The 24,822-nt window shown below is 41.7% G+C and overlaps 1 protein-coding gene across 2 annotated transcripts in view; it reads right to left on the reverse strand.

Annotated features, from left to right (window-relative positions):
- LOC139553940 (gamma-2-syntrophin-like) overlaps window positions 1-24,543 on the reverse strand; it is a 101,507-nt gene extending 76,964 nt beyond the window's left edge. Inside the window, exons 1-6 of one of the 2 annotated variants that reach the window (XM_071366736.1) lie at window positions 23,864-24,543; window positions 6,855-6,992; window positions 6,263-6,319; window positions 4,675-4,732; window positions 1,593-1,636; window positions 782-823 (exon numbers count right to left, since the gene is read on the reverse strand). In XM_071366736.1, the coding sequence (XP_071222837.1) occupies window positions 782-823; window positions 1,593-1,636; window positions 4,675-4,732; window positions 6,263-6,319; window positions 6,855-6,992; window positions 23,864-23,932 (408 nt within the window). In that variant the 5' untranslated portion in view covers window positions 23,933-24,543. Of the gene's footprint in view, window positions 1-781; window positions 824-1,592; window positions 1,637-4,674; window positions 4,733-6,262; window positions 6,320-6,854; window positions 6,993-23,863 lie in introns of those variants that run through there. The other variant, XM_071366737.1, reaches the window with a different exon arrangement.
- Window positions 24,544-24,822: the final 279 nt, after the last annotated feature.

Raw genomic sequence — 24,822 nt, forward strand, 5'->3', positions numbered from 1 at the left:
CAAATACAGCCTTTCATTTGCTGGTGACAAGCTAGCAAGATACAAGCAAACAATGGAAAGTAATTACCCTGTCCGTGTCTGAGATCAGACAACCCCATTATCTGATTTGTAGATGGTATTTACACTTGGTATGGCACAGACAGAGCCAAGTCAAGAAATACGTTTTTTTGGGGGGGGGGGGGTTTAGCAGCAGGCCAAATTAAATATTTTCCAATGACATTGCAGGAGTGATACAATAATAAAACTACCATGAGCTATTGTCTACAATTAATTTATTCGACTTCTTCCCAACAACATCAGTTGTTACTCTTTTTGCTATAGTCTGTTACTATTAAGACAGCTTGGCTTTATACGCTTTAAGTATTTTTTAAGTGAAATTGCTTAGAAGTTCTGGAGGTGAATAAAAGAGAACAGCTGTTGAGAGAGAGAGAGAGAGAGAGAGAGAGAGAGAGAGAGAGAGAGAGAGAGAGAGAGAGAGAGAGAGAGAGAGAGAGAGAGAGAGAGAGAGACTGATGAATCACAGCTCTCTTAAACTAGGAGCTCAATTTCCGTGCAGCCTTTGTGTGATGAAATCTACTCCTTATCGATTTGTCACCGTCCAGACAAGTAAAAAAACAAAACAAACTCAATGAGTCTCCTTTATGAGATGACAGAGCTCCGTTCACGCGGCCAAGCATCTCTCCGTTTTGCGGATTCACAGGGAAAATATTTACATTTTAAATCTGGGGGAAAATATTATATGTGACAACGTCTGTGCAGAAGCTGAATAAATTATACTCACAACTTCTTCGTGACTACAGTTTTCGACATTGATACCGTTGATCTAAACGGAGGAGACAAGAAAGGATGAAGAGCAAAGTTAACAAACACTCTCGTTTAGAAATGAAACACCAAATCCATGGTAATTACAGTGACCTTGGCATATGTAAGTGATGCAAATAGATGCAATCTTCTTTTGCTTTTGGACATGTACGATGAAGTCACTGTAGAGACCCAGAGGGTGCTCATGTTTTCTGTGTGGTGCTGTATACTGTAACTATGATAAAGACAGTTCAGTGTCATTGTAAATATTGTTCAGTAATTTACAACCATGTCTAGAACCTCTAGTTTATTGTAAGATGTGTGTTTCAAAATGCAACAGGATAATTGCATGTGAGAAGACATACCTATACCAGCATATGTTGTATTTTTATTTATTTAACTCGGCAAGTCAGTTAAGAACAAATTTGTATTTACAATGACAGCTTAGGAACAGTGGGTTAACTGCCTTGTTCAGGGGCAGAATGACAGATTTTTACCTTGTCAGCTCAGGGATTTGATCTAGCAACCTTTTGGTTACTGGCCCAATGCTTTAACCACTAGGCTACCTGCCACCCCTATATAGTCATGTGATATGTTTGTTCATCTGTTGGTTATATAATCAATGCAAATATCTCCATATGTAAACTGATTTTATAAAAGTATCAAATAGCTCCTTGTCAGGTTCCCTAAGTGAAATTACAACTCCCATTCCAATGAAAGAGGGTAGCTCGAATTAAAATTCAAAGAGCATATCTCTCCGTCTTTCGCCTCTGACCTGAGGGTGCACTAACCTGTAACATAGCGTCCCCAACGAATAGCTTCCCAGTTTGGTATGCTGCAGGCGCCAATCGTTGAGTGTGAAAGGTTAATGAAAACATTAGAAAATAATGACTCATTTCATACATGGCAATGTGATGGAAATATCAATGTTCCTGTCTGCCTAATCTCCACTGACATCACAGAGCTCTCAGGAACACAATAAACCATGAAATATGGAACTAAACGGGATATTAACTCATTTGCAGCAGCGTTAACAAAACAATGAAGCTTCTTAACTGCTGAAAAAGATTTCAATCTTTGAAGAAGAATGTTAACTTTCCTCTCAGAGGCATGTTCCTCTCTGGGTGACTAGAAGCATGTCCCTCTCTGGGTGACTAGAAGCATGTTCCTCTCTGGGTGACTAGAAGCATGTTCCTCTCTGGGTGACTAGAAGCATGTTCCTCTCTAGGTGACTAGAAGCATGTTCCTCTCTGGGTGACTAGAAGCATGTTCCTCTCTGGGTGACTAGAAGCATGTTCCTCTCTGGGTGACTAGAAGCATGTTCCTCTCTAGGTGACTAGAAGCATGTTCCTCTCTGGGTGACTAGAAGCATGTTCCTCTCTGGGTGACTAGAAGCATGTTCCTCTCTGGGTGACTAGAAGCATGTTCCTCTCTGGGTGACTAGAAGCATGTTCCTCTCTGGGTGACTAGAAGCATGTTCTTCTCTGGGTGACAAGAAGCATGTTCCTCTCTGGGTGACTAGAAGCATGTTCCTCTCTAGGTGACTAGAAGCATGTTCCTCTCTGGGTGACTAGAAGCATGTTCCTCTCTGGGTGACTAGAAGCATGTTCCTCTCTGGGTGACTAGAAGCATGTTCCTCTCTGGGTGACTAGAAGCATGTTCCTCTCTGGGTGACTAGAAGCATGTTCCTCTCTGGGTGACTAGAAGCATGTTCCTCTCTAGGTGACTAGAAGCATGTTCCTCTCTGGGTGACTAGAAGCATGTTCCTCTCTGGGTGACTAGAAGCATGTTCCTCTCTGGGTGACTAGAAGCATGTTCCTCTCTGGGTTACTAGAAGCATGTTTCTCTCTGGGTGACTAGAAGCATGTTCCTCTCTGGGTGACTAGAAGCATGTTCCTCTCTGGGTTACTAGAAGCATGTTCCTCTCTGGGTTACTAGAAGCATGTTCCTCTCTGGGTGACTAGAAGCATGTTCCTCTCTGGGTGACTAGAAGCATGTTCCTCTCTGGGTGACTAGAAGCATGTTCCTCTCTGGGTGACTAGAAGCATGTTCCTCTCTGGGTGACTAGAAGCATGTTCCTCTCTGGGTGACTAGAAGCATGTTCCTCTCTGGGTGACTAGAAGCATGTTCCTCTCTGGGTGACTAGAAGCATGTTCCTCTCTGGGTGACTAGAAGCATGTTCCTCTCTGGGTGACTAGAAGCATGTTCCTCTCTGGGTGACTAGAAGCATGTCCCTCTCTGGGTGACTAGAAGCATGTTCCTCTCTGGGTGACTAGAAGCATGTTCCGCTCTGGGTGACTAGAAGCATGTTCCTCTCTGGGTGACAAGAAGCATGTTCCTCTCTGGGTGACTAGAAGCATGTTCCTCTCTGGGTGACTAGAAGCATGTTCCTCTCTGGGTGACTAGAAGCATGTTCCTCTCTGGGTGACTTGAAGCATGTTCCTCTCTGGGTGACTAGAAGCATGTTCCTCTCTGGGTTACTAGAAGCATGTTCCTCTCTGGGTTACTAGAAGCATGTTCCTCTCTGGGTGACGAGAAGCACGTTCCTCTCTGGCTTATTAGAGGCATGCTTTTCTGCTTTCACTACCAGAAAGGAATTGGGGGATGTGGTAAAAGAGAAGATGCCCTTCTATTTTAGGGTTCAATCTCAGGGTTATCCTGAGCAGTGGGAGGCCCTAACAGAATGGGTCTAGTTCCTATTCTTTACAATTAAACCATTGTTTTATATACCTTGTCAGCAGATTTCCAAGTACAGTTGAGGAACTGTATTCTGGTTACCAATGTAGTAATACAATAATTACCTGACATAGAAACGCATAAACATGAGGGGAACATAACCTAAAGTGTTGTATATTGGTATCGTTCATAACATTACTAAACATGTCAGATGTTTCAGTCCACATCACTGTCAGATGATTCAGGCCACATCACTTTCAGATGATTCAGGCCACATCACTGTCAGATGATTCAGCCCACATCACTGTCAGATGATTCAGGCCACATCACTGTCAGATGATTCAGTCCACATCACTGTCAGATGATTCAGTCCACATCACTGTCAGATGATTCAGTCCACATCACTGTCAGATGATTCAGTCCACATCACTGTCAGATGATTCAGTCCACATCACTGTCAGATGATTCAGTCCACATCACTGTCAGATGATTCAGCCCACATCACTGTCAGATGATTCAGTCCACATCACTGTCAGATGATTCAGTCCACATCACTGTCAGATGATTCAGTCCACATCACTGTCAGATGATTCAGTCCACATCACTGTCAGATGATTCAGTCCACATCACTGTCAGATGACTCAGTCCACATCACTGTCAGATGATTCAGTCCACATCACTATCAGATGATTCAGTCCACATCACTGTCAGATGATTCAGTCCACATCACTATCAGATGATTCAGTCCACATCACTATCAGATGATTCAGTCCACATCACTATCAGATGATTCAGTCCACATCACTGTCAGATGATTCAGTCCACATCACTGTCAGATATTTCAGTCCACATCACTGTCAGATGATTCAGTCCACATCACTGTCAGATGATTCAGTCCACATCACTGTCAGATGATTCAGTCCACATCACTGTCAGATGATTCAGTCCACATCACTGTCAGATGATTCAGTCCACATCACTGTCAGATGATTCAGTCCACATCACTGTCAGATGATTCAGTCCACATCACTGTCGGATGATTCAGTCCACATCACTGTCAGATGATTCAGTCCACATCACTGTCAGATGATTCAGTCCACATCACTGTCAGATGATTCAGTCCACATCACTGTCAGATGATTCAGTCCACATCACTGTCAGATGATTCATCACTGGTAGAAATGTTCAATACCTTACCTACTTGATCTTTAAACATCTTTGAAATGACCACAGGCACTTTATGCTCAGCACCTCCCTGGGAGACACAAGAGAAAGATCATTTTTAAATGTGTACCATGTGTAACATTTATATATTTATATATAGTGCATTTAGAAAGTATTCAGACCCCTTGACTTTTTCCACATTTTGTTACGTTACAGCCTTATTCTAAAATGGATTAAATCGTTTTTTCAATCTACACACAATACCCCATAATAACAAAGGCGACGCTAGTATCAAACGCACGTTAGTTAGCAATTTCGTCATGTAAAAACCAGGTTCGGCAAATTACCTGTCTTATATCAGCTCACTTGCGCTCAGATGGGACGGTTGTTAATATTTGAGGTTTGTCCTTAAAAACAAGTGCTAATTTCAGGCAGCTCTGAGACGGTTTTAGTGGTAACACAGTTGGTTATGTCATGAATTCTGACAGCGGAAACACAGCCTATCCAGCCGTGATGCACACTGCCCATACGGGCATGGAACAAGAGAAGCCTAACGTGCATTTGGTGCCTTTATACTTCGTATTTAAAAACATTTAAATCATGTTTTTTTCCACATTTAGTTTTATTTGATTGAAAACCAAGCAGAGACTCCCCTCCTCTCAATGAAGGATTATTTGTTGTTTGTTCTGCCCAATGCAATCGCTAAGTAGTCAAGACTGTCGATAAACGGTTTGGCTCCTGAGAACGCTTGGAAATAAACCTTAATCACCAAAGTTTTATTAAAATATAAAGTTTGAGAGGAGGAAAACAGTGAGCCGACATTCCCTTGTTATCTATGTGTTGTAGACATTATTTTAGACCTGAACGTACTGTTTTGGACGTGCGTAAAACCCTCCATAGACTGGGTCGTTTTAATATTATATGTCCACAGGGAGAAATGATGGTGCCTGTAAAAGTGTGACATAGCCTATTTAAAACAGGTTGTTGTTTCGTTTTGTTTAGAATTTGATTAGAACTATTTGTTCTCTTGTTAGGCCTTATCAATAATGAATTTCATCTTGCTTATTGACAATGTTTGGCATGTCCATTCTCATCCATAATGAAATTTACAGTAGGCCTAGCCTCTATATCAGTGTGAATGCTATTGAAAACATGCAATTACTTAGAACAATGTGGACTGCAAATGGGTTCAAGTTAAACATGTTTAACAAAGATAGGTCTACATTTTGTTATTTCGTTTCAGTAAAGCCATTTAACAAACTATAATGGACTAACATTGGAATTGGAGTTGTTTCCAAGGCAACGCATAAAAGACCATAAATACACAACTTGAAGCAACCACATATTTCACCATGGAGCACGTTCTGATTGGCCAGTGAGGGGCCAAGCCTCAACACACCCGCAACTTGTATATTCATCCAAATTCAGCTCTTTCGCGCCAACGCCAGCAAGTCAGCTGATCATTTGTAATAGTGAAAATAGCAAAAAAAGATATGTCTGACTACCTAACCTGCGCTTAGATTTACCATTGCGTTAATGTTTGTTAAAACAGAGTCCAGAATCTCTTATAAAAAGGTCCAATAGCCTTTAGATGTTCGATTGATGAAAATGTAACACTTACTTTGATGCTTAGACCCAGACCTCCAGCAGCCTGCCTTCGGAGAACGACAGTTCTGTGCTTTAAAAAATGGGAATTGACCTTGGTAAAATAATCTTGAAATGTTGAAACAAGGTTGGAGCATAACACCTGGGTGTGCATCCTCCAATTATCCTCCCTATCAAAACCATAACATGGACAGATACAGAATGCCTCCATGGTAACACATAAAAAAGATACTTCCATTACTATAGATTTTCGGTAGAGTATGTATGCTATACAATTAACGACCATACTAAAGCTAAATGTGAGTCAGATCTTCTCCTGTCCCCAATTACATCCAACTAAAGCTATCGTGAGCTCTGACATCAGTATCAGGAAGTGAAAAGCCAGCTGAGTTGTCGTCAACATCAGGTATTAAATGTGAACGGAAACTGAAGTCACTTCAGGTCACCTTCAATGAACGCTGAGTAACAGGAGCACAAATATATTCACACACAAATACCAGTTTGAGTTTAAAGGGTTAGTTACGTGTGCCTGGTTAATCCAAGTATAGGAAACCCCACTATGACATCCATGCGACCTCCTAATGTCAAGGTAGATCTTAAGTACTTACATTTAATTGTGGGTCACCCCCTCTCGTGCAAACCACATCCAGCTTCTGTATGGTCAACACCTCTTTTGTCAGCTTCAGACGGACATCATAACTATTACTGGTCTCCTTGTTATACAGCAGGGCGATTCCAGCTTTTGTCTGTTGACACATAGAAAAACAAATAGGATTTTACCTGCCTGAGTTACTGGGACGTAGACTGTGGATTTGTCGGCTCTACTGTGTTTACACCACAACAGGACGTAAACATTCTAAATCTCGATCGCCATGCGGTGAGATGTTGCTAATCTTTGATGGTTTGAATCCCGGCCTGAGACAAATTAAAATAATTGAATGTATAGCAACTGATCTTATCATCCAAAACCTGAGGGTCTGAGAGTAAAACCCAATAGCATGTTTGACCATCTGTTTTTGCTGCATTTATCATGTCCTCCGTTCCTAAGGTAATTGGGTCGTCCAAATAACCAGTCTTAAGGTGGCCTAGTTCTCTCACTAACAACAGGATCTCAGAGAGCAGATTTACACTGCTGCTTCAAAGAAAGACTTTTGAGAGAAAAAAACAGTTTTTTTATTATCAAGATTTGTTGTCTTTTCCCTCTAATGTTTTGTGCCGCTACTTCTGTTCACATTATATCCTCCATGGTTTATTTCTATGCCTTCTTCACCGTTCCATCTCTTGCTTTTGCATAATGTGCTGGGGAAAATAATGCATAGAGGATTTTTGAGAGTTCTAGAATGATCTCTTTTTTTTTTTTTTACTAAAGCACTCAGGTATTATCAAATGAAATTGTATTTGTCACATGATGCCCGAATACAACACTGTAGACCTGACAGTGAAATGCTTACTTACAAGCCCCTAACTAGTAATGCAGTTAAAAAATAAAAAATGTACACAAAAAAATGAAATTAAATAAAATAAGAATACGAAATAAAAGTAACAAATAATTAAAGAGCAGCAGTAAAATAACAATAGTGAGGCTATATACAGGGGGTATCGGTACAGAGTCAATGTGCGGGGGCACCGGTTAGTCGAGGTAATTGAGGTAATATGTAGATGTAGGTAGAGTTATTAAAGCGACTATGCATAGATAATAACAGAGAGTAGCAGCAGTTTAAAAGAGGGGGCGGGGGGGGGGGGGGGCAAATCAAATAGTCTGGGTAGCCATTTGATAAGATGTTCAGGAGTCTTATGGCTTGGGGGTAGAAGCTGTTTAGAAGCCTCTTGAACCTAGATTTGGCACTCCGGTACCGCTTGCCATGCAGTAGCAGAGAGAACAGTGGCTAGGGTGGCTGGAGTCTTTGAAATTTTTTAGGGCCTCCCTCTGACACCGCCTGGGGTATAGAGGTCCTGGATCGCAGGAAGCTTAGCCACAGTGATGTACTGGGCCGTACGCACTACCCTCTGTAGTGCCTTGCGGTCGGAGACCGAGCAGTTGCCATACCAGGTAGTGTTGCAACCAGTCAGGATGCTCTTGATGGTGAATAGGGGGAATAGGTTTTGTCGTGCCCCCTTCACAACTGTCTTGGTGTGCTTGGACCATGTTAGTTTGTTGTTGATGTGGACACCAAGGAACTTGAAGCTCTCAACCTGCTCCACTACAGCCCCGTCAATGAGAATAGGGGCGTGCTTTTTTTCCTGTAGTCCACAATCGTCTCCTTTGTCTTGATCACGCTATGGGATAGGTTGTTGTCCTGGCACCACACGGCCAGGTCTCTGACCTCTTCACTATAGGTTGTCTCGTCGTTGTCGGTGATAAGGCTGTTGTGTCATCGGCAAAATTAATGAGGGTGTTGGAGACGTGCCTGGCCGTGCAGTCATGAGTGAACAGGGAGTACAGGAGGGGAATGAGCACTCACCCCTGATGTGCCCCCGTCTTGAGGATCAGCGTGACGGATATGTTGTTACCTACCCTTACCACCTGGGGGCAGCCCGTCAGGAAGCCCAGGATCCAGTTGCAGAGGGAGGTGTTTAGTCCCAGGGTCCTTAGCTTAGTGATGAGCTTTGAGGGCACGATGGTGTTGAACGCTGCGCTGTAGTCAATGAATAGCATTCTCACAGGTATTCCTTCTGTCCAGGTGGGAAAGGGCAGTGTGAAGTGCAATAGAGATTGCATCATCTGTTAGGGCGGTTTGCAAATTGGAGTGGGTCTAGGGTTTCTGGGATAATGGTGATGATGTGAGCCATGACCAGCCTTTCAAAGCACTTCATGGCCACAGATGTGAGTGCCACGGGTCGGTAGTCATTTAGGCAGGTTACCTTAGTGTTCTTGGGCACAGGGACTATGGTGGTCTGCTTGAAACATGTTGGTATTACAGACTCAGAAAGGGAGAGGTTGAAAATGTCAGTGAAGACATTTGCCAGTTGGTCAGCGCATGCTCGGAGTACACGTCCTGGAAATCCATCTGGCCCTGCGGCCTTGTGAATGTTGACCTGTTTAAAGGTCTTACTCACATCGGCTGCGGAGAGCGTGATCACACAGTCGTCCAGAACAGCTGATGCTCTCATGCATGTTTCAGTGTTACTTGCCTCGAAGTGAGCACAGAAGTAATTGGGCTTGTCTGGTAGGCTCGTGTCACTGGGCAGCTCTCGGCTGTGCTTCGATTTGTAGTCTGTAGTTTGCAAGCCCTGCCACATCCGACGAGTGTCGGAGTCAGTGTAGTACGATTCAATCTTAGTCCTGTATTGACGCTTTGCCTGTTTGATGGTTCATCAGAGGGCATAGCAGGATTTCTTATAAGCTTCCGTGTTAGAGTCCCGCTCCTTGAAAGCGGCAGCTCTACCTTTTAGCTCAGTGCAGATGTTGCCTGTAATCCATGGCTTCTGGTTGTGGTATGTACGTACAGTCACTGTGGGGCCGACGTCATCAATGCACTTATTGATGAAGCGAATGACTGATGTTGTGTACTCCTCAATGCCTCTGGAAGAATCTCAGAACTTATTCCAGTCTGTGCTAGCAAAACAGTCCTGTAGCTTAGCATCTGCTTCATCTGACCACTTTTCATTGACTGAGTCACTGGTACTTCCTGCTTTAATGTTTGCTTGTAAGCAGGAATCAAGAGGATAGAATTATGGTCAGATTTGCCAAATGGAGGGCGAGGGAGAGCTTTGTACGTATCTCTGCGTGTGGAGTAAATGTGGTCCAGAGTTTTTTTCTCCTCTGGTTTTTCTCCTCGTTCAGCCACTACTCGGTGAAACATAAGATATTACAGTTTTTAATGTCCCTTTGGTAGTTTAATCTTGCTCGTAGGACATCGATTTTATTTTCCAATGATTGCATGTTTGCCAATAGAACAGATGGCAGTGGGGGTTTACTCGCTCACCTACTAATTCTCAGAACGCATCCCGACCTCCACCCCCTTTTTCTCCGTCTTCTCTTCACGCAAATGACGGGGATTTGGGCCCGTTCCTGGGAAAGCAGTATATCCTTCACGTCGGACTCGTTGAAAGAAAAGCTTCTACCAGTTCGTGGTGAGTAATCGCTGTTCTGATGTCCAGAAGTTATTTTCGGTCATAAGAGACGGTAGCAACAACATTATGTACAACATAAGTTACAAACAATGCAAAAAAAAAATGAACAAATAACACAGTTGCTTCTACACCTGCATTGCTTGCTGTTTGGGGTTTTAGGCTGGGTTTCTGTACAGCACTTTGAGATATCAGCTGTACGAGGGGCTATATAAATACATTTGATTTGATTTGATTTTGATTTGATTTGAGTTGGTTAGGAGCACATGAAACATCAGCCATCCTCTCCGGCTCCATTTTACTATTGGAATTGATCAGAAGTAATTCAGGTACAACTAAACAATACGTTTGAATTAAAACAATGCTTGTTTAAGCACCATTTTTGTTTAAGCACAAAGCACCATCTTTTTCTCTTGTGAAGACTTCCCAAGAAGACCAAGATGTCCGCCTTAGAGGAGCTCTTTGAAAACGCGGAAAAATAGCTCAAGAAAACAACACAGAGCCACCCTGTATAGCCATCATTCAATGAGTTCACAACAAGATGCAGTTATACAGAAGCCTTCACTTCCCACACCTCAAGACCCAGTACCCAGTTCCCATCTTGTCAGAGCTCTCCGACATGCACTTGAGTGTCTTCACCTTCCCTGTTTCTCAACTGCAGGTGATGCAATTAGCCAGGAGAGATCACACATTCTGCAAACGAAAGTTGACATGTCGAAATTTCTACAGAAGAACTGTTCATTTTGAAGTCTATGACACCACAAAAAAAGAAATACCACAATGCAACAAAAAAAATATGGTTCTATTATTTAGGTTTTCAAACTTTTGTAGAACCTTTATGTTTTCAACCACATTTCATAAGAAGCAACTTCCAGTAAAGTGTTAATGTGGTAAATCTCAATTATTTAAAATAGCAAAAATACTTGAGATCCAAATCTTTTAATCCAAATGTGTGTTTTCACTAAACCCAATGAGTGATCTACCAGGATGTAATAGCACAAACGTTTGATGCATGCCTCTTTTAAAGTTTTAGAGAAGAGGCAAATTATTTTTTTAAACACAGTTTGGAATTTAGGTCATGCATTTTCCCCTCGACTTCCAGGAGGAGAGAAATATACTTCAAAGCTTTTATGTAGAGACTAAGGGAAAATACTGCTGGACAATACACATGAGAGGGGACACAACACGATAATTAAATCTGGCATTCTATCTGGATGCAGATGGGGTGAAAAGAAAGTACAAAGCCTATTAGTGCCATAGCTAGGTTTCCAACCAAATTGCAAAAAAAAAAAAAGAAGCAAATATTGTAAAATCCACATAAAAAAATAGACATGCATTTTTACACCAGAGATGTGCTTCCATGAAATGTACGTGTTGTGGATAAAAGGCTGTGTGTGATGACATAGTGCACATAAAAAAAACGTAACTTTTGCATTTCCATTTCCATGTACCGGATAAAAATTACAAGTTAAAATGGGTTTCCATCGCATTTTCCACTTCACTTATGGTTTCTGTCACTAAAAATGTTGCGTTATATAGCGAATGTGCCCACTCTGGTCTTGGCTCTGTGCTCTATGCCAACATCATAGTGTAGTGCGGGTATAGGCAACATGATGAGATTATTATGGATAAGATGATTTTTATTTGTCAAACGGCAGCCAAGTATCATGTCACCAGAACCTTCCGATATTTATTCGAAAAGAGCATCAAGCTCATCACCGTGTACTTTCCCCACCCTGTGAAATTCATCATCATTTATTTCATCTGTAGATTAATAAACTGCATGGTTTCCCGAGTCGTAGTAAAAGGACCACACACTATCATTGCGTAACTCCAATCTATTTCAAAAAATGTTCTACTTCATTTTCATGATCTGCAGCACCACCTAAAACATCAACATGATGTGAAAATGGCGTGTTTCTATGTTTTGTAGATTAAAAAAAAAGATATGGGAAGATAAGTGTTTCAGTTGACATCGTCAGTGTGCATTTATTTTTTAAATAAATTACTAAACGGTTGATGATGTCATTGTAAACATTTTTTTTTACTACATAACATAGAAACGTGCCATTTCCACATACAGTACCAGTCAAAGGTTTGGACACACCTACTCATTCAAGGGTTTTTCTTTATTTTTACTATTTTCTACATTGTAGAATACAGTAAAAAGAAAAGAAAAACACTGGAATGAGTAGGTGTGTCCAAACTTTTGACTGGTACAGTACGTTGATTTTGCGATGGTGCTGCTGGAGATAATGAATATGAAATTTCCCTTTAAGTTCTGACAAATAAAAAAATCTATCAATTCCATCAAAAACTGGAAATGCCAATAGAGCTTCATTAAGCTCCCTGACTACTGTCAACTGGCCAATCACATCTGTGGCAGCTGGATATGCCAATAGAGCTTCATTAAGCTCCCTGACTACTGTCAACTGGCCAATCATATCTGTGGCAGCTGGATATGATACTAATAAACAATGTTGTTTTAATAAAAATAATTTAGTTAATGGACCAGTGCATTCAATACCGTAATCAATAACGTCCTGTGTTTTCTATATATTTCCACAATGTAAGTTTGGAATAATACTGTGAAATTGTGAAAATGATGATAATGTCATTTTAGTGAAAGAGCTGTTTGAAAAGACCTACCTGAAATTCCAGCCTGTTTTGGTGGGATGGAGTTTTGGCCTGTGTGATGACATCACCAGGAGGTAAATTAATGAATAGTACAATAAGAAAAATAGTTCCAAACCTCTCTGCCAATAACAGCTAGTTTTCAGTTTTCCCCTCCCCACTCTGACACAGTCCTAAATAGATTATTGAGAAATTTGCTAAGAAGCTGTTTGTTTTTGCAGCTTCAAATCACCGAGCTGATAAGGTAAAAAAAATCTGTCATTCTACCCCTGAACAAGGCAGTTAACCCACTGTTCCCCGGTAGGCCGACATTATAAATAAGAATTTGTTCTTAACTGACTTGCCTAGTTAAATAAAGGTTATATTTTAAAAAGCTAAATCAACAAACAACAAATGGAGATTAAATGTCTCTATTTGGCTTGGGATGAAAGGCTTGGAGTTGAGGCAGATTGGATTGGAAAGGCAGTGTAGCGTCGGTGGAGGGAGGGGGCATCGATGGCACAGCCAGAGAGAAGACAGTCTGACATACAAGCCCGGAGCGCTTCATCAGTGCACTAAATCTACTTCTCCGACGGTCAGTTCCTCCATAGGACACTCTCCTCCGTAGGTATTGGTCTTCCATTGCCGAACAAGGAGCACCCACCTGGTACCATCAAACATGCTGTTAGCATGCCATTGGGGAAAAAACTGCCAAATCAGAAACCAGGGGAGAGAAACAGCCACATGATATACCATGGAAGAGAAACAGCCAGATGATAAACCAGGGGAGAGAAACAGCCACATGATAAACCAGGGGAGAGAAACAGCCACATGATAAACCATGGAAGAGAAACAGCCAGATGATAAACCAGGGGAGAGAAACAGCCACATGAGAAACCAGAGGAGAGAAACAGCCACATGATAAACCAGGGGAGAGAAACAGCCACATGATAAACCAGGGGAGGGAAACAGCCAGATGATAAACCAGGGGAGAGAAACAGCCACATGATAAACCAGAGGAGAGAAACAGCCACATGAGAAACCAGGGGAGAGAAACAGCCACATGATAAACCAGGGGAGAGAAACAGCCAGATGATAAACCAGGGGAGAGAAACAGACACATGATAAACCAGGGGAGAGAAACAGCCAGATGATAAACCAGGGGAGAGAAACAGCCACATGATAAACCAGAGGAGAGAAACAGCCACATGATAAACCAGGGGAGAGAAACAGCCACATGATAAACCAGGGGAGGGAAACAGCCACATGATAAACCAGGGGAGGGAAACAGCCACATGAGAAACCAGAGGAAACAGCCACATGAGACACCAGGGGAGAGAAACAGCCACATGATAAACCAGGGGAGAGAAACAGCCACCTGATAAACCAAGGGAGAGAAACAGCCACATGAGACACCAGGGGAGAGAAACAGACACATTGATAAACCATGGAAGAGAAACAGCCACATGATAAACCAGGGGAGAGAAACAGCCAGATGAGAAACCAGGGGAGAGAAACAGCCACATGATAAACCAGGGGAGAGAAACAGCCACATGATAAACCAGGGGAGAGAAACAGCCACATGAGAAACCATAGGAAACAGCCACATGATAAACCAGGGGAGAGAAACAGCCAGATGATAAACCATGGAAGAGAAACAGCCAGATGATAAACCAGGGGAAAGAAACAGCCACATGATAAACCAGGGGAGAGAAACAGCCAGATGATAAACCATGGAAGAGAAACAGCCAGATGATAAACCAGAGGAGAGAAACAGCCACATGATAAACCAGAAGAGAGAAACAGCCACATGATAAACCAGGGGAGAGAAACAGCCACATGATAAACCAGGGGAGAGAAACAGCCACATGAGAATCCAGAGAAAACAGCCACATGATAAACCAGGGGAGAGAAACAGCCACATGATAAACCAGGGGAGAGAAACAGCCACATGAGAAACCAGAGGAGTGGGTGGTGAAAAACAAAAAAATATATAATATTCAGGATTCATGGTAACACTGGTCTTACATTTATGTCCTTCAGGATTCATGGTAACACTGGTCTTACATTTATGTCCTTCAGGATTCATTGTAACACTGGTCTTACATTTATGGCCATCAGGATTCATTGTAACACTGGTCTTACATTTATGTCCTTCAGGATTCATGGTAACACTGGTCTTACATTTATGGCCTTCAGGATTCATGGTAACACTGGTCTTACATTTATGGCCTTCGGGATTCATGGTTGTGACTTATTTTGACATAGAACTAATACTCTCTGGCAAACATTCTCACACTAGTGTCATAAATGAACACAGTGTTGAATAAATCATTCAAATGATTTATTTATGTTATTTTTATTTTTTTTACGTCTGTGTAAATTGTCTTAAATGCTTATGCATTATGAGTCAGTTAATAAGGGTAATTTCAGTAACACTTTATTTTACAGACCACTAACGTTACTTAATAAAGACTTATTAAAACGGTAATGACCTAATAACCTCATAGTAAATAACACTTCAATGTTTTCTGAGATTAATTGACAACAACAACAACAAAAACGTCACCATGGTTCCAGGTAGCCAATTGTGTTGAATTATTTTAGAAAAAACAGAAACATTCCGTAATTCCTGATTGATTATAGAACTGAAGCATATAGCAGTAATCACCTAGAAGTCCAACGGAAAAAGTACAAGACTACAGAATAGTACTACTGAGTCCATAGTCCACATGCAGCAGTGGATAGACGTGATCAGTTCCAAAAGGAGTTGGATAAAAGACAAATACTGGGTGTTCTTGGCAGGTGTCACAATCAGTGCTTTTGTCAGGCTTGGTCTTTCATCCGTTTCCCTTTTATGATCTTTCAGTCTGGAATCAAAAATGAAGTCAATGGAATATAGGCAGAGGATGAAAAATAACACAGATCAAGTACTCATGGCAGCTTCCCTCTGGTTGGAGGTAATTTAAACCTACCCTCGAAGAATAAATGGTTGGAGGTCAGTTAAACCTACCCTCGAAGAATACATGGTTGGAGGTCATTTAATCCTACCCTCGAAGAATAAATGGTTGGAGGTCATTTAAACCTACCCTCGAAGAATAAATGGTTGGAGGTCATTTAAACCTACCCTCGAAGAATACATGGTTGGAGGTCATTTAAACCTACCCTCGAAGAATAAATGGTTGGAGGTCATTTAATCCTACCCTCGAAGAATAAATGGTTGGAAGTCATTTAAACCTACCCTCGAAGAATAAATGGTTGGAGGTCATTTAAACCTACCCTCGAAGAATAAATGGTTGGAGGTCATTTAAACCTACCCTCGAAGAATAAATGGTTGGAGAAAATTTAAACCTACCCTTGAAGAATAAATGGTTGGAGGTCATTTAAACGTAGCCTCGAGGGATAACATCATGGCAGCTTCCTTCTGGTTGGAGGTCATTTAAACCTACCCTCGAGGGATAATGTCAGCAAATTGATGCTCAGTTGAGGGCCAAGCATCATTTGCTGCTTCAGCTTTAAAGGCAATATCTAACTTGTAATGCAATCCGGGGCTGTCAAAAGTACACCTATTTCTGGTACATTTGACTGTTGTGACCATTCAGGAATTCAAGGAGAATACAATCCAGCATAATGATTTATAGTAAATATAATTTTAATAATAATAATTACAAATCAGCAGCAGTATGACTGCAAAGTTAAACAGGTCTTACACAAATCAGGAGAATCTGGTGGAAAATGCACTTACGAATTGCCAGATTTTAAAGGAGGCGAGGCAGAATAATAAAATAAAAAAGAATAATAATAATACAAAAATCTCATTTTGAAATGCATGGGACGTCATTAAAATTCATGAGGTCCCTGCCTTAGATCAAAATGAAAATGTCAACGAAAGATTGTGGGGCACTAATAATTATGCGACGGAAGGAGTTGCGTTTTTAATTTACGAAGTAAACATCTCAGGACAATATTTAAATAGGTATCATCAAGCCGGTCTAACAGGAAACTTAGGAGAATCATTATCTGGTTGAGATTGCATTGCTTCCAGCCAGTATAATAGGAGGTAGGTAAAAGCCACCAAGGTGGATCTGGATATGACATTTTCAAAACAGATTCTAGAGCAGGACTGACTTGTTTTAATATTAAAGCCTGATTGATTTCCTGGCTACAACTCCATCGACTTTCACACTCCACTGGGGTGTAATTACGTTTCTGCTGCCCATGCTAAAAGGAGGAGGGGTGGGGTGGATGCTTTTTTTTATACCTCACAGTTTTCATTACAGCATAAATCAAAGGAGGTGTTTAAATAAAGAATAATAACCGAAAAAGACACAATCCTGAAGGCAGATTAGAACATAGTTTGATAGTACAGATACTGCTGGGTCTTAATATTTACATTTACATTTAAGTCATTTAGCAGACGCTCTTATCCAGAGCGACTTACAAATTAATATACCTCAGAATGGGTGATCAGTCCTTTGAGAATGTAACTGAAGTGATGGGGGGGGGGGGGGGGGGTCAGATAGTGTTTTTCTCTTATAGCTATATAATGTGGGATCATCTACAAAACAAGACTGTAAACATTCTTCTAAAAAGACAAAAGGGCAGTTTAAAGGTCCACCTGCTTCTACACCTGCTTCCACACCTGCTTCTACATCTGCATTGCTTGCTGTTTGGGGTTTTAGGCTGGGTTTCTCTATAGCACTTTGTGACATCTGCTAATGTTAAAAAGAGCTTTATAAATACATTTGATTGACTGCAAGTCTACACTGAGTGCACAAAACATTAGGAACACCTTCCTAATATTGAGTTGCACCCCCTCCCACACGTTTTGCCCTCAGAACAGCTTCAATTCGTCGGGGCCACGGACTCTACAAGGTGTTGAAAGCGTTCCACAGGGATGCTGGCCCATGTTGACTCCAACGCGTCCCTCAGTTGTCAAGTTGGCTGGGCGTCCTTTGGGTGGAGGACCATTCTTGACACACACGGGAAACTGTTGAGTGAAAAACCCAGCAGTGTTGCAGTTCTTGACACACTCAAACCGGTGCGCCTGACACCTACTACCATAGCCCTTTCAAAAGCACTTAAATCTTTTGTCTTGCCCATTCACCCTCTGAATGGCACATATACACAATTCATGTCTCAATGTCTCAAAGCTTAAAAATCCTTCTTTAACCCGTCTCCTCCCCTTCATCTACACTGATAGAAGTGGAATTAACAAGTGACATCAATAAGGGATCATAGCTTTCACCTGGATTCACCTGGTCAGTCTGTCATGGAAAGAGCAGGTGTTCCTAATGTTTTGTCAACTCAGTGTAAAGCAAATCTAAATGATTTTGCTGACAAAAATGGATACAGATGTAATCATGGCTGGGATCAACAGGCTGTTGATCCCGTGGGAAGAAGATGAATGGTTGAACACCATGTGAAATATACTCTTGAATCATTACTGAGATTCATAACAGAAGACAATTATTCCTGACTAAAACGGTTTGCTCACCAGTAAATAATAACCATGATCTAACAATCTATTTTCTTGTCTGCGAGCTTTAAGATACATTCAGTGGCTCTTCTGAGCATGTATTCACTCACAGGAATTCACTCCGTCATGCAACGCGACGGCTGCGTGACGAGAAATGCTAATGGGGTTTAACCTCTTACTTCATACCCTCTCTGGGTGCATTTATACAGGCAGCCCACTCTGATCTTGTACTGGCGAAAGAGCTTATCTGATTGGTCAAAAGACGAATTAGTGGAAAAAGATCAGAAATGGGCTGGCTGTGTAAACGTAGTATGTGTTTATGTCGGAAGTCGTACCGCTACTTATGATTACGTCATATCTACCTTTAACGTCAAAGATCCAACTTTTATCTCTGCAGGTCTTTCTGACATTGGAGGGTTTTTTCACCTATAGCAAACTAAAATTTGGGGAAATTCACTTTCAATAACGGAAGAATATCGGGGGGGGGGGGTTATAAACATGTTGAAAACATGAGTCATTTCACATCACGGGGAAGGAGAGGAGGGACCAATGATGGACAAATATCAGACTGAACCTCGATCTCAGGGACAATGGCTTGTGTTTACACAGGCAGCCCAATTCTGATCTTTTTTCCACTAATCGGTCTTTTGATCAATCAGATCAGCTCTTTCGACCAATAATAAAAATTTATAAAAATGGTTCCCCTGTGGGGAGTCACCACTTTAAACTCGGGCATAGTTTATAAACCAAACCTGCATCCACTATGAGTGAACCAAGTCCATTGACAACAAATGCACGCTAGTCTTATTATTAGTATGGTCAACTGTTTTAGGTCTATGCAAGGTGCACACTGTTTTAGGTCCCTTCTGCTCCACGGGAGGTTTCTGTCCACCCTGAGCTCGCCTTAGGAAACACACTGTTTTAGGTCTATGCAAGGTGCACACTGTTTTAGGTCTATGCAAGGTGCACACTGTTTTAGGTCTATGCAAGGTGCACACTGTTTTAGGTCTATGCAAGGTGCACACTGTTTTAGGTCTATGCAAGGTGCACACTGTTTTAGGTCTATGCAAGGCGCACACTGTTTTAGGTCTATGCAAGGTGCACACTGTTTTAGGTCTATGCAAGGCGCACACTGTTTTAGGTCTATGCAAGGTGCACACTGTTTTAGGTCTATGCAAGGCGCACACTGTTTTAGGTCTATGCAAGGTGCACACTGTTTTAGGTCTATGCAAGGCGCACAGTTTTAGGTCTATGCAAGGTGCACACTGTTTTAGGTCTATGCAAGGTGCACACTGTTTTAGGTCTATGCAAGGTGCACACTGTTTTAGGTCTATGAAAGGTGCACACTGTTTTAGGTCTATGCAAGGTGCACGCTGTTTTAGGTCTATGCAAGGTGCACACTGTTTTAGGTCTATGCAAGGTGCACACTGTTTTAGGTCTATGCAAGGTGCACACTGTTTTAGGTCTATGCAAGGTGCACACTGTTTTAGGTCTATGCAAGGTGCACACTGTTTTAGGTCTATGCAAGGTGCACACTGTTTTAGGTCTATGCAAGGCGCACACTGTTTTAGGTCTATGCAAGGCGCACACTGTTTTAGGTCTATGCAAGGCGCACACTGTTTTAGGTCTATGCAAGGTGCACACTGTTTTAGGTCTATGCAAGGTGCACACTGTTTTAGGTCTATGCAAGGTGCACACTGTTTTAGGTCTATGAAAGGTGCACACTGTTTTAGGTCTATGCAAGGTGCACGCTGTTTTAGGTCTATGCAAGGTGCACACTGTTTAAGGTCTATGCAAGGTGCACACTGTTTTAGGTCTATGCAAGGTGCACACTGTTTTAGGTCTATGCAAGGTGCACACTGTTTGAGGTCTATGCAAGGCGCACACGGTTTTAGGTCTATGCAAGGTGCACACGGTTTTAGGTCTATGCAAGGTGCACACTGTTTTAGGTCTATGCAAGGTGCACACTGTTTTAGGTCTATGCAAGGTGCACACTGTTTTAGGTCTATGCAAGGTGCACACTGTTTTAGGTCTATGAAAGGTGCACACTGTTTTAGGTCTATGCAAGGTGCACACGGTTTTAGGTCTATGCAAGGTGCACACTGTTTTAGGTCTATGCAAGGCGCACACGGTTTTAGGTCTATGCAAGGCGCACACTGTTTTAGGTCTATGCAAGGTGCACACTGTTTTAGGTCTATGCAAGGCGCACACGGTTTTAGGTCTATGCAAGGTGCACACGGTTTTAGGTCTATGCAAGGTGCACACTGTTTTAGGTCTATGCAAGGTGCACACTGTTTTAGGTCTATGCAAGGTGCACACTGTTTTAGGTCTATGCAAGGCGCACACTGTTTTAGGTCTATGCAAGGTGCACACAGTTTTCAGAGTCTTGTTTTGCAAAAAAAATGAAATGTGCCTCGTGTTCTTTCTGCCTTTTCTAACATGATGACCAAACCGGCTCCGTCCCCGTGAATCTGCGTGTACCATCATGCGCACGTTGGTTTTGTCTAATCCCACCAGAAGTGTTCACGTCGGTTTTGTCTAATCCCACCAGACGTGTTCACGTTGGTTTTGTCTAATCCCACCAAAAGTGTTCACGTTGGTCTTGTCTAATCCCACCAGATATGTTCACGTCGGTTTTGTCTAATCCCACCAGAAGTGTTCACGTTGGTTTTGTCTAATCCCACCAGAAGTGTTCACGTTGGTTTTGTCTAATCCCACCAGACGTGTTCACGTTGGTTTTGTGTAATCCCACCAGACGTGTTCATGTTGGTTTTGTCTAATCCCACCAGAAGTGTTCACGTTGGTTTTGTGTAATCCCACCAGACCTGTTCACGTTGGTTTTGTCTAATCCCACCAGAAGTGTTCACATTGGTTTTGTCTAATCCCACCAGAAGTGTTCACATTGGTTTTGTCTAATCCCACCAGAAGTGTTCACGTTGGTTTTGTCTAATCCCACCAGAAGTGTTCACGTTGGTTTTGTCTAATCCCACCAGAAGTGTTCACGTTGGTTTTGTCTAATCCCACCAGAAGTGTTCACGTTGGTTTTGTCTAATCCCACCAGACGTGTTCACGTTGGTTTTGTCTAATCCCACCAGAAGTGTTCACGTTGGTTTTGTCTAATCCCACCAGAAGTGTTCACGTCGGTTTTGTCTAATCCCACCAGACGAGTTCACGTTGGTTTTGTCTAATCCCACCAGACGAGTTCACGTTGGTTTTGTCTAATCCCACCAGAAGTGTTCACGTCGGTTTTGTCTAATCCCACCAGACGAGTTCACGTTGGTTTTGTCTAATCCCACCAGAAGTGTTCACGTTGGTTTTGTCTAATCCCACCAGAAGTGTTCACGTTGGTTTTGTCTAATCCCACCAGAAGTGTTCACGTCGGTTTTGTCTAATCCCACCAGACGAGTTCACGTTGGTTTTGTCTAATCCCACCAGACGAGTTCACGTTGGTTTTGTCTAATCCCACCAGAAGTGTTCACGTCGGTTTTGTCTAATCCCACCAGACGAGTTCACGTTGGTTTTGTCTAATCCCACCAGAAGTGTTCACGTTGGTTTTGTCTAATCCCACCAGAAGTGTTCACGTTGGTTTTGTCTAATCCCACCAGAAGTGTTCACGTCGGTTTTGTCTAATCCCACCAGAAGTGTTCACGTTGGTTTTGTCTAATCCCACCAGAAGTGTTCATATCCTCACACAGGTTAAATTACCAAAACTAACTGTGAACCAACTATATTAATTTGGGGACAGCTCGAAACACAAACATTCATGGACATTTAGCTAGCTTGCTGTTGCTAATTTGTCCTGGGAGATAAAAAACAACCCAATGTTTATCTGTAATGAATATGGTCCTTTTTATTACGGATCTTTATAGAATTTTGACCCATTTTTGATTCACATAAAAGTGTTCCCTACTCCGACAATTAATCCACAGATGATAAAAAGGGGAAACCTAGTTAGTTTTTAGTTTGTTTTCTTTAATTAATCTCTCCTCGTTCAGCTTCTTCTTCTGTGGATCTTATATGGCGGTTGGAAACCAACTTAAAGGTGCGTTATCGTACACCAACTGGACTGGAGTGTGGACCTTGTTCATCTTTCAATTACCCACGTGGGTATATGCTCATAAAAACCAATGAGTAAATGGGAGAGGCAGGACTTGCAGCATGTCAAGCGGGCTAAATTAGAATAATATAATAATATTATAATATTAGCGCTTAGCGCCTGACTACGCGGACGCCCGGGAGCAGTTTGGATGAAATGATTGAATAACATGTATGTTTGGTCAGCATGTTAGGCTAACCCAAGATGGGGACGGCAGGAAGCCTACACTCTTAGAAAAAGAGGTGCTTAGTAAAGCCATATAGGGTTCTTCTGTTTGTGCCCATAGGGGAACCATTTCTTTCAAAAAGGGTTCTTAGGATGAGAAAGATTCTAGGTTGAATCCTTTGTCTTGCAAAGAACCCTCATCTTCCAAAAAGGGTTCTTCATATGAAAATGGTTCTTGGTAGAAACCTATCCCTCTGCAAAGAACCCCTTTGGAACCCCTTTCTTCCTACGAGTCTAGTGGTTAGAGCGCTGGGCCAGTAACCAAAATGTCACTAGTTTGAATCCTTGAGTTGACAAAGTGAAAACAAATCTGCCGATGTGCCCGTGAGCATGGCACTTAACCCTAATTTCTCCAGGGTCCAGGGTCACCGTGACCCCATGCGATATGCAAAAAAAACTAAAATATTTCCAAATCACACGTATTAATATACGCGTGTGAAATAGCACAAATATAATAGAACAAATAAGCACCTACCAAATGTATTTAAAATTCTAATAGGCTTAGGGCCAACCTCAAACCTACATAGATGGGAAATCATGAACTTATGTGTTACACCACAGCTAATGAGTAAAATATGTCAGTGTAGGCATTCTTCATACCATCCCACTCTTGACAACATGTGACAATTGTAAATACAATTGTAATAAAAAAATTCACAAATATTAGAAAAAATATCAAATAAATAAAAATAAGACTCAACCAGAACCACACAATAATAACTCATATGTGGTAAATAGTCTTGCTGCTTTCTATATTAGCCAAGTCTGGTATTACTTTAGATATTCTAGTAGCCTTGCTGGGATTTAATTTAAAAAAACACATGTATATAATACTTATTGATAAACACAAGCCTACGTAGGAACAGTAGTTGTAATCCAATACGGGAACTCAATGAATGCATGAAGGAAGAACAGATTGTCAACGTAACAACAACAACAACAAAAACGTTCTATAAGTACAATATTTCTTCAAATTCTCCTGCCTCTCAAGCATCCACGGTGCAAATATATACTACTGTGATCATTTGTTTAAAACCTGACCTTCTCTTTACAGCAGAACTGGGGCATATCTGATTAAATACACTAAAACATCATACATCTTTAGTAAGCTAAATGAAGACAGGGAGACTTGCCCAAGTTGGAACCAAGAGGCTGGCTGGTCGCTCTAACAGTACAGGTTGCTGTTTCCCGGGCACATTCATTTCCCATACAGCCGCTGGCTCTGTCCACTGAACTCGAAGAGACTTTCATAAGTAATTTATCCAACAATAGTCGAGTAGTGCCGTTCAACGATGTCCCATTCCCCGAAAGAGGCACACGGACGTACGGACAGACCGAGCATATAGCCTAGCCCCAGTACGCAACTAGAGTAGATAAGGAAGGTAGGCAGGCTACCGCGCTCAACACTGCACTGTCTCCAGTTGCTATGTCACATTTTCCGACGGTGATTATGGATCTGATAGATAGTCACGCAATACATAGCAACTATGAGAAAAACAAATGCACAGCTCAGTGTCACATAGGTGAATCCATGATTGAGGTTGAAACAGCTTCCGCTGCTACGTGGTTAACTGCATTCTGTCGTTGTACTCGGTGAAACGCGGGACAGTCCGCACGTTGTCTTCTTCACCTGCTGCCTCCCTCCTCCAGCATCTTATTGTTAACCATTTGCGATGGGTCCAGTAGGCCTATGGATTAACATGTTTACACATATTCTCTGTTGTCAATTGTCACTGCAGGATTTAGGCTGTGAACTCATTTTCTCCTTAAAAAAAAATGTAACATTCCATGATTGCCTTTATCTGTATCCAGATGAGGCATAGCAAAGGGAATATAGATATTTGTGAAGACGAGATTTCATCAAATGTGATTTAAATGCGTTGTGTTTATTCACCCTTTCATCTCTGTGCCATAAAACTATCTCCAATTTGGCATCCAAATAAATACACTAAGTTCATTTACAATTCAATAGGACTACTGGAGTAGCCTGTTAATCAGCTATCGGCCTACTGATCCAGATCAAATAAATACTCTATTGTTGTCATTAGTTGAAAATAAATTACATTTATTTAATATCAAACAGACAATGCAT

The sequence above is a fragment of the Salvelinus alpinus genome, chromosome 25 (genome assembly GCF_045679555.1).
Source record: "Salvelinus alpinus chromosome 25, SLU_Salpinus.1, whole genome shotgun sequence".
Classification (NCBI taxonomy): domain Eukaryota; kingdom Metazoa; phylum Chordata; class Actinopteri; order Salmoniformes; family Salmonidae; genus Salvelinus; species Salvelinus alpinus.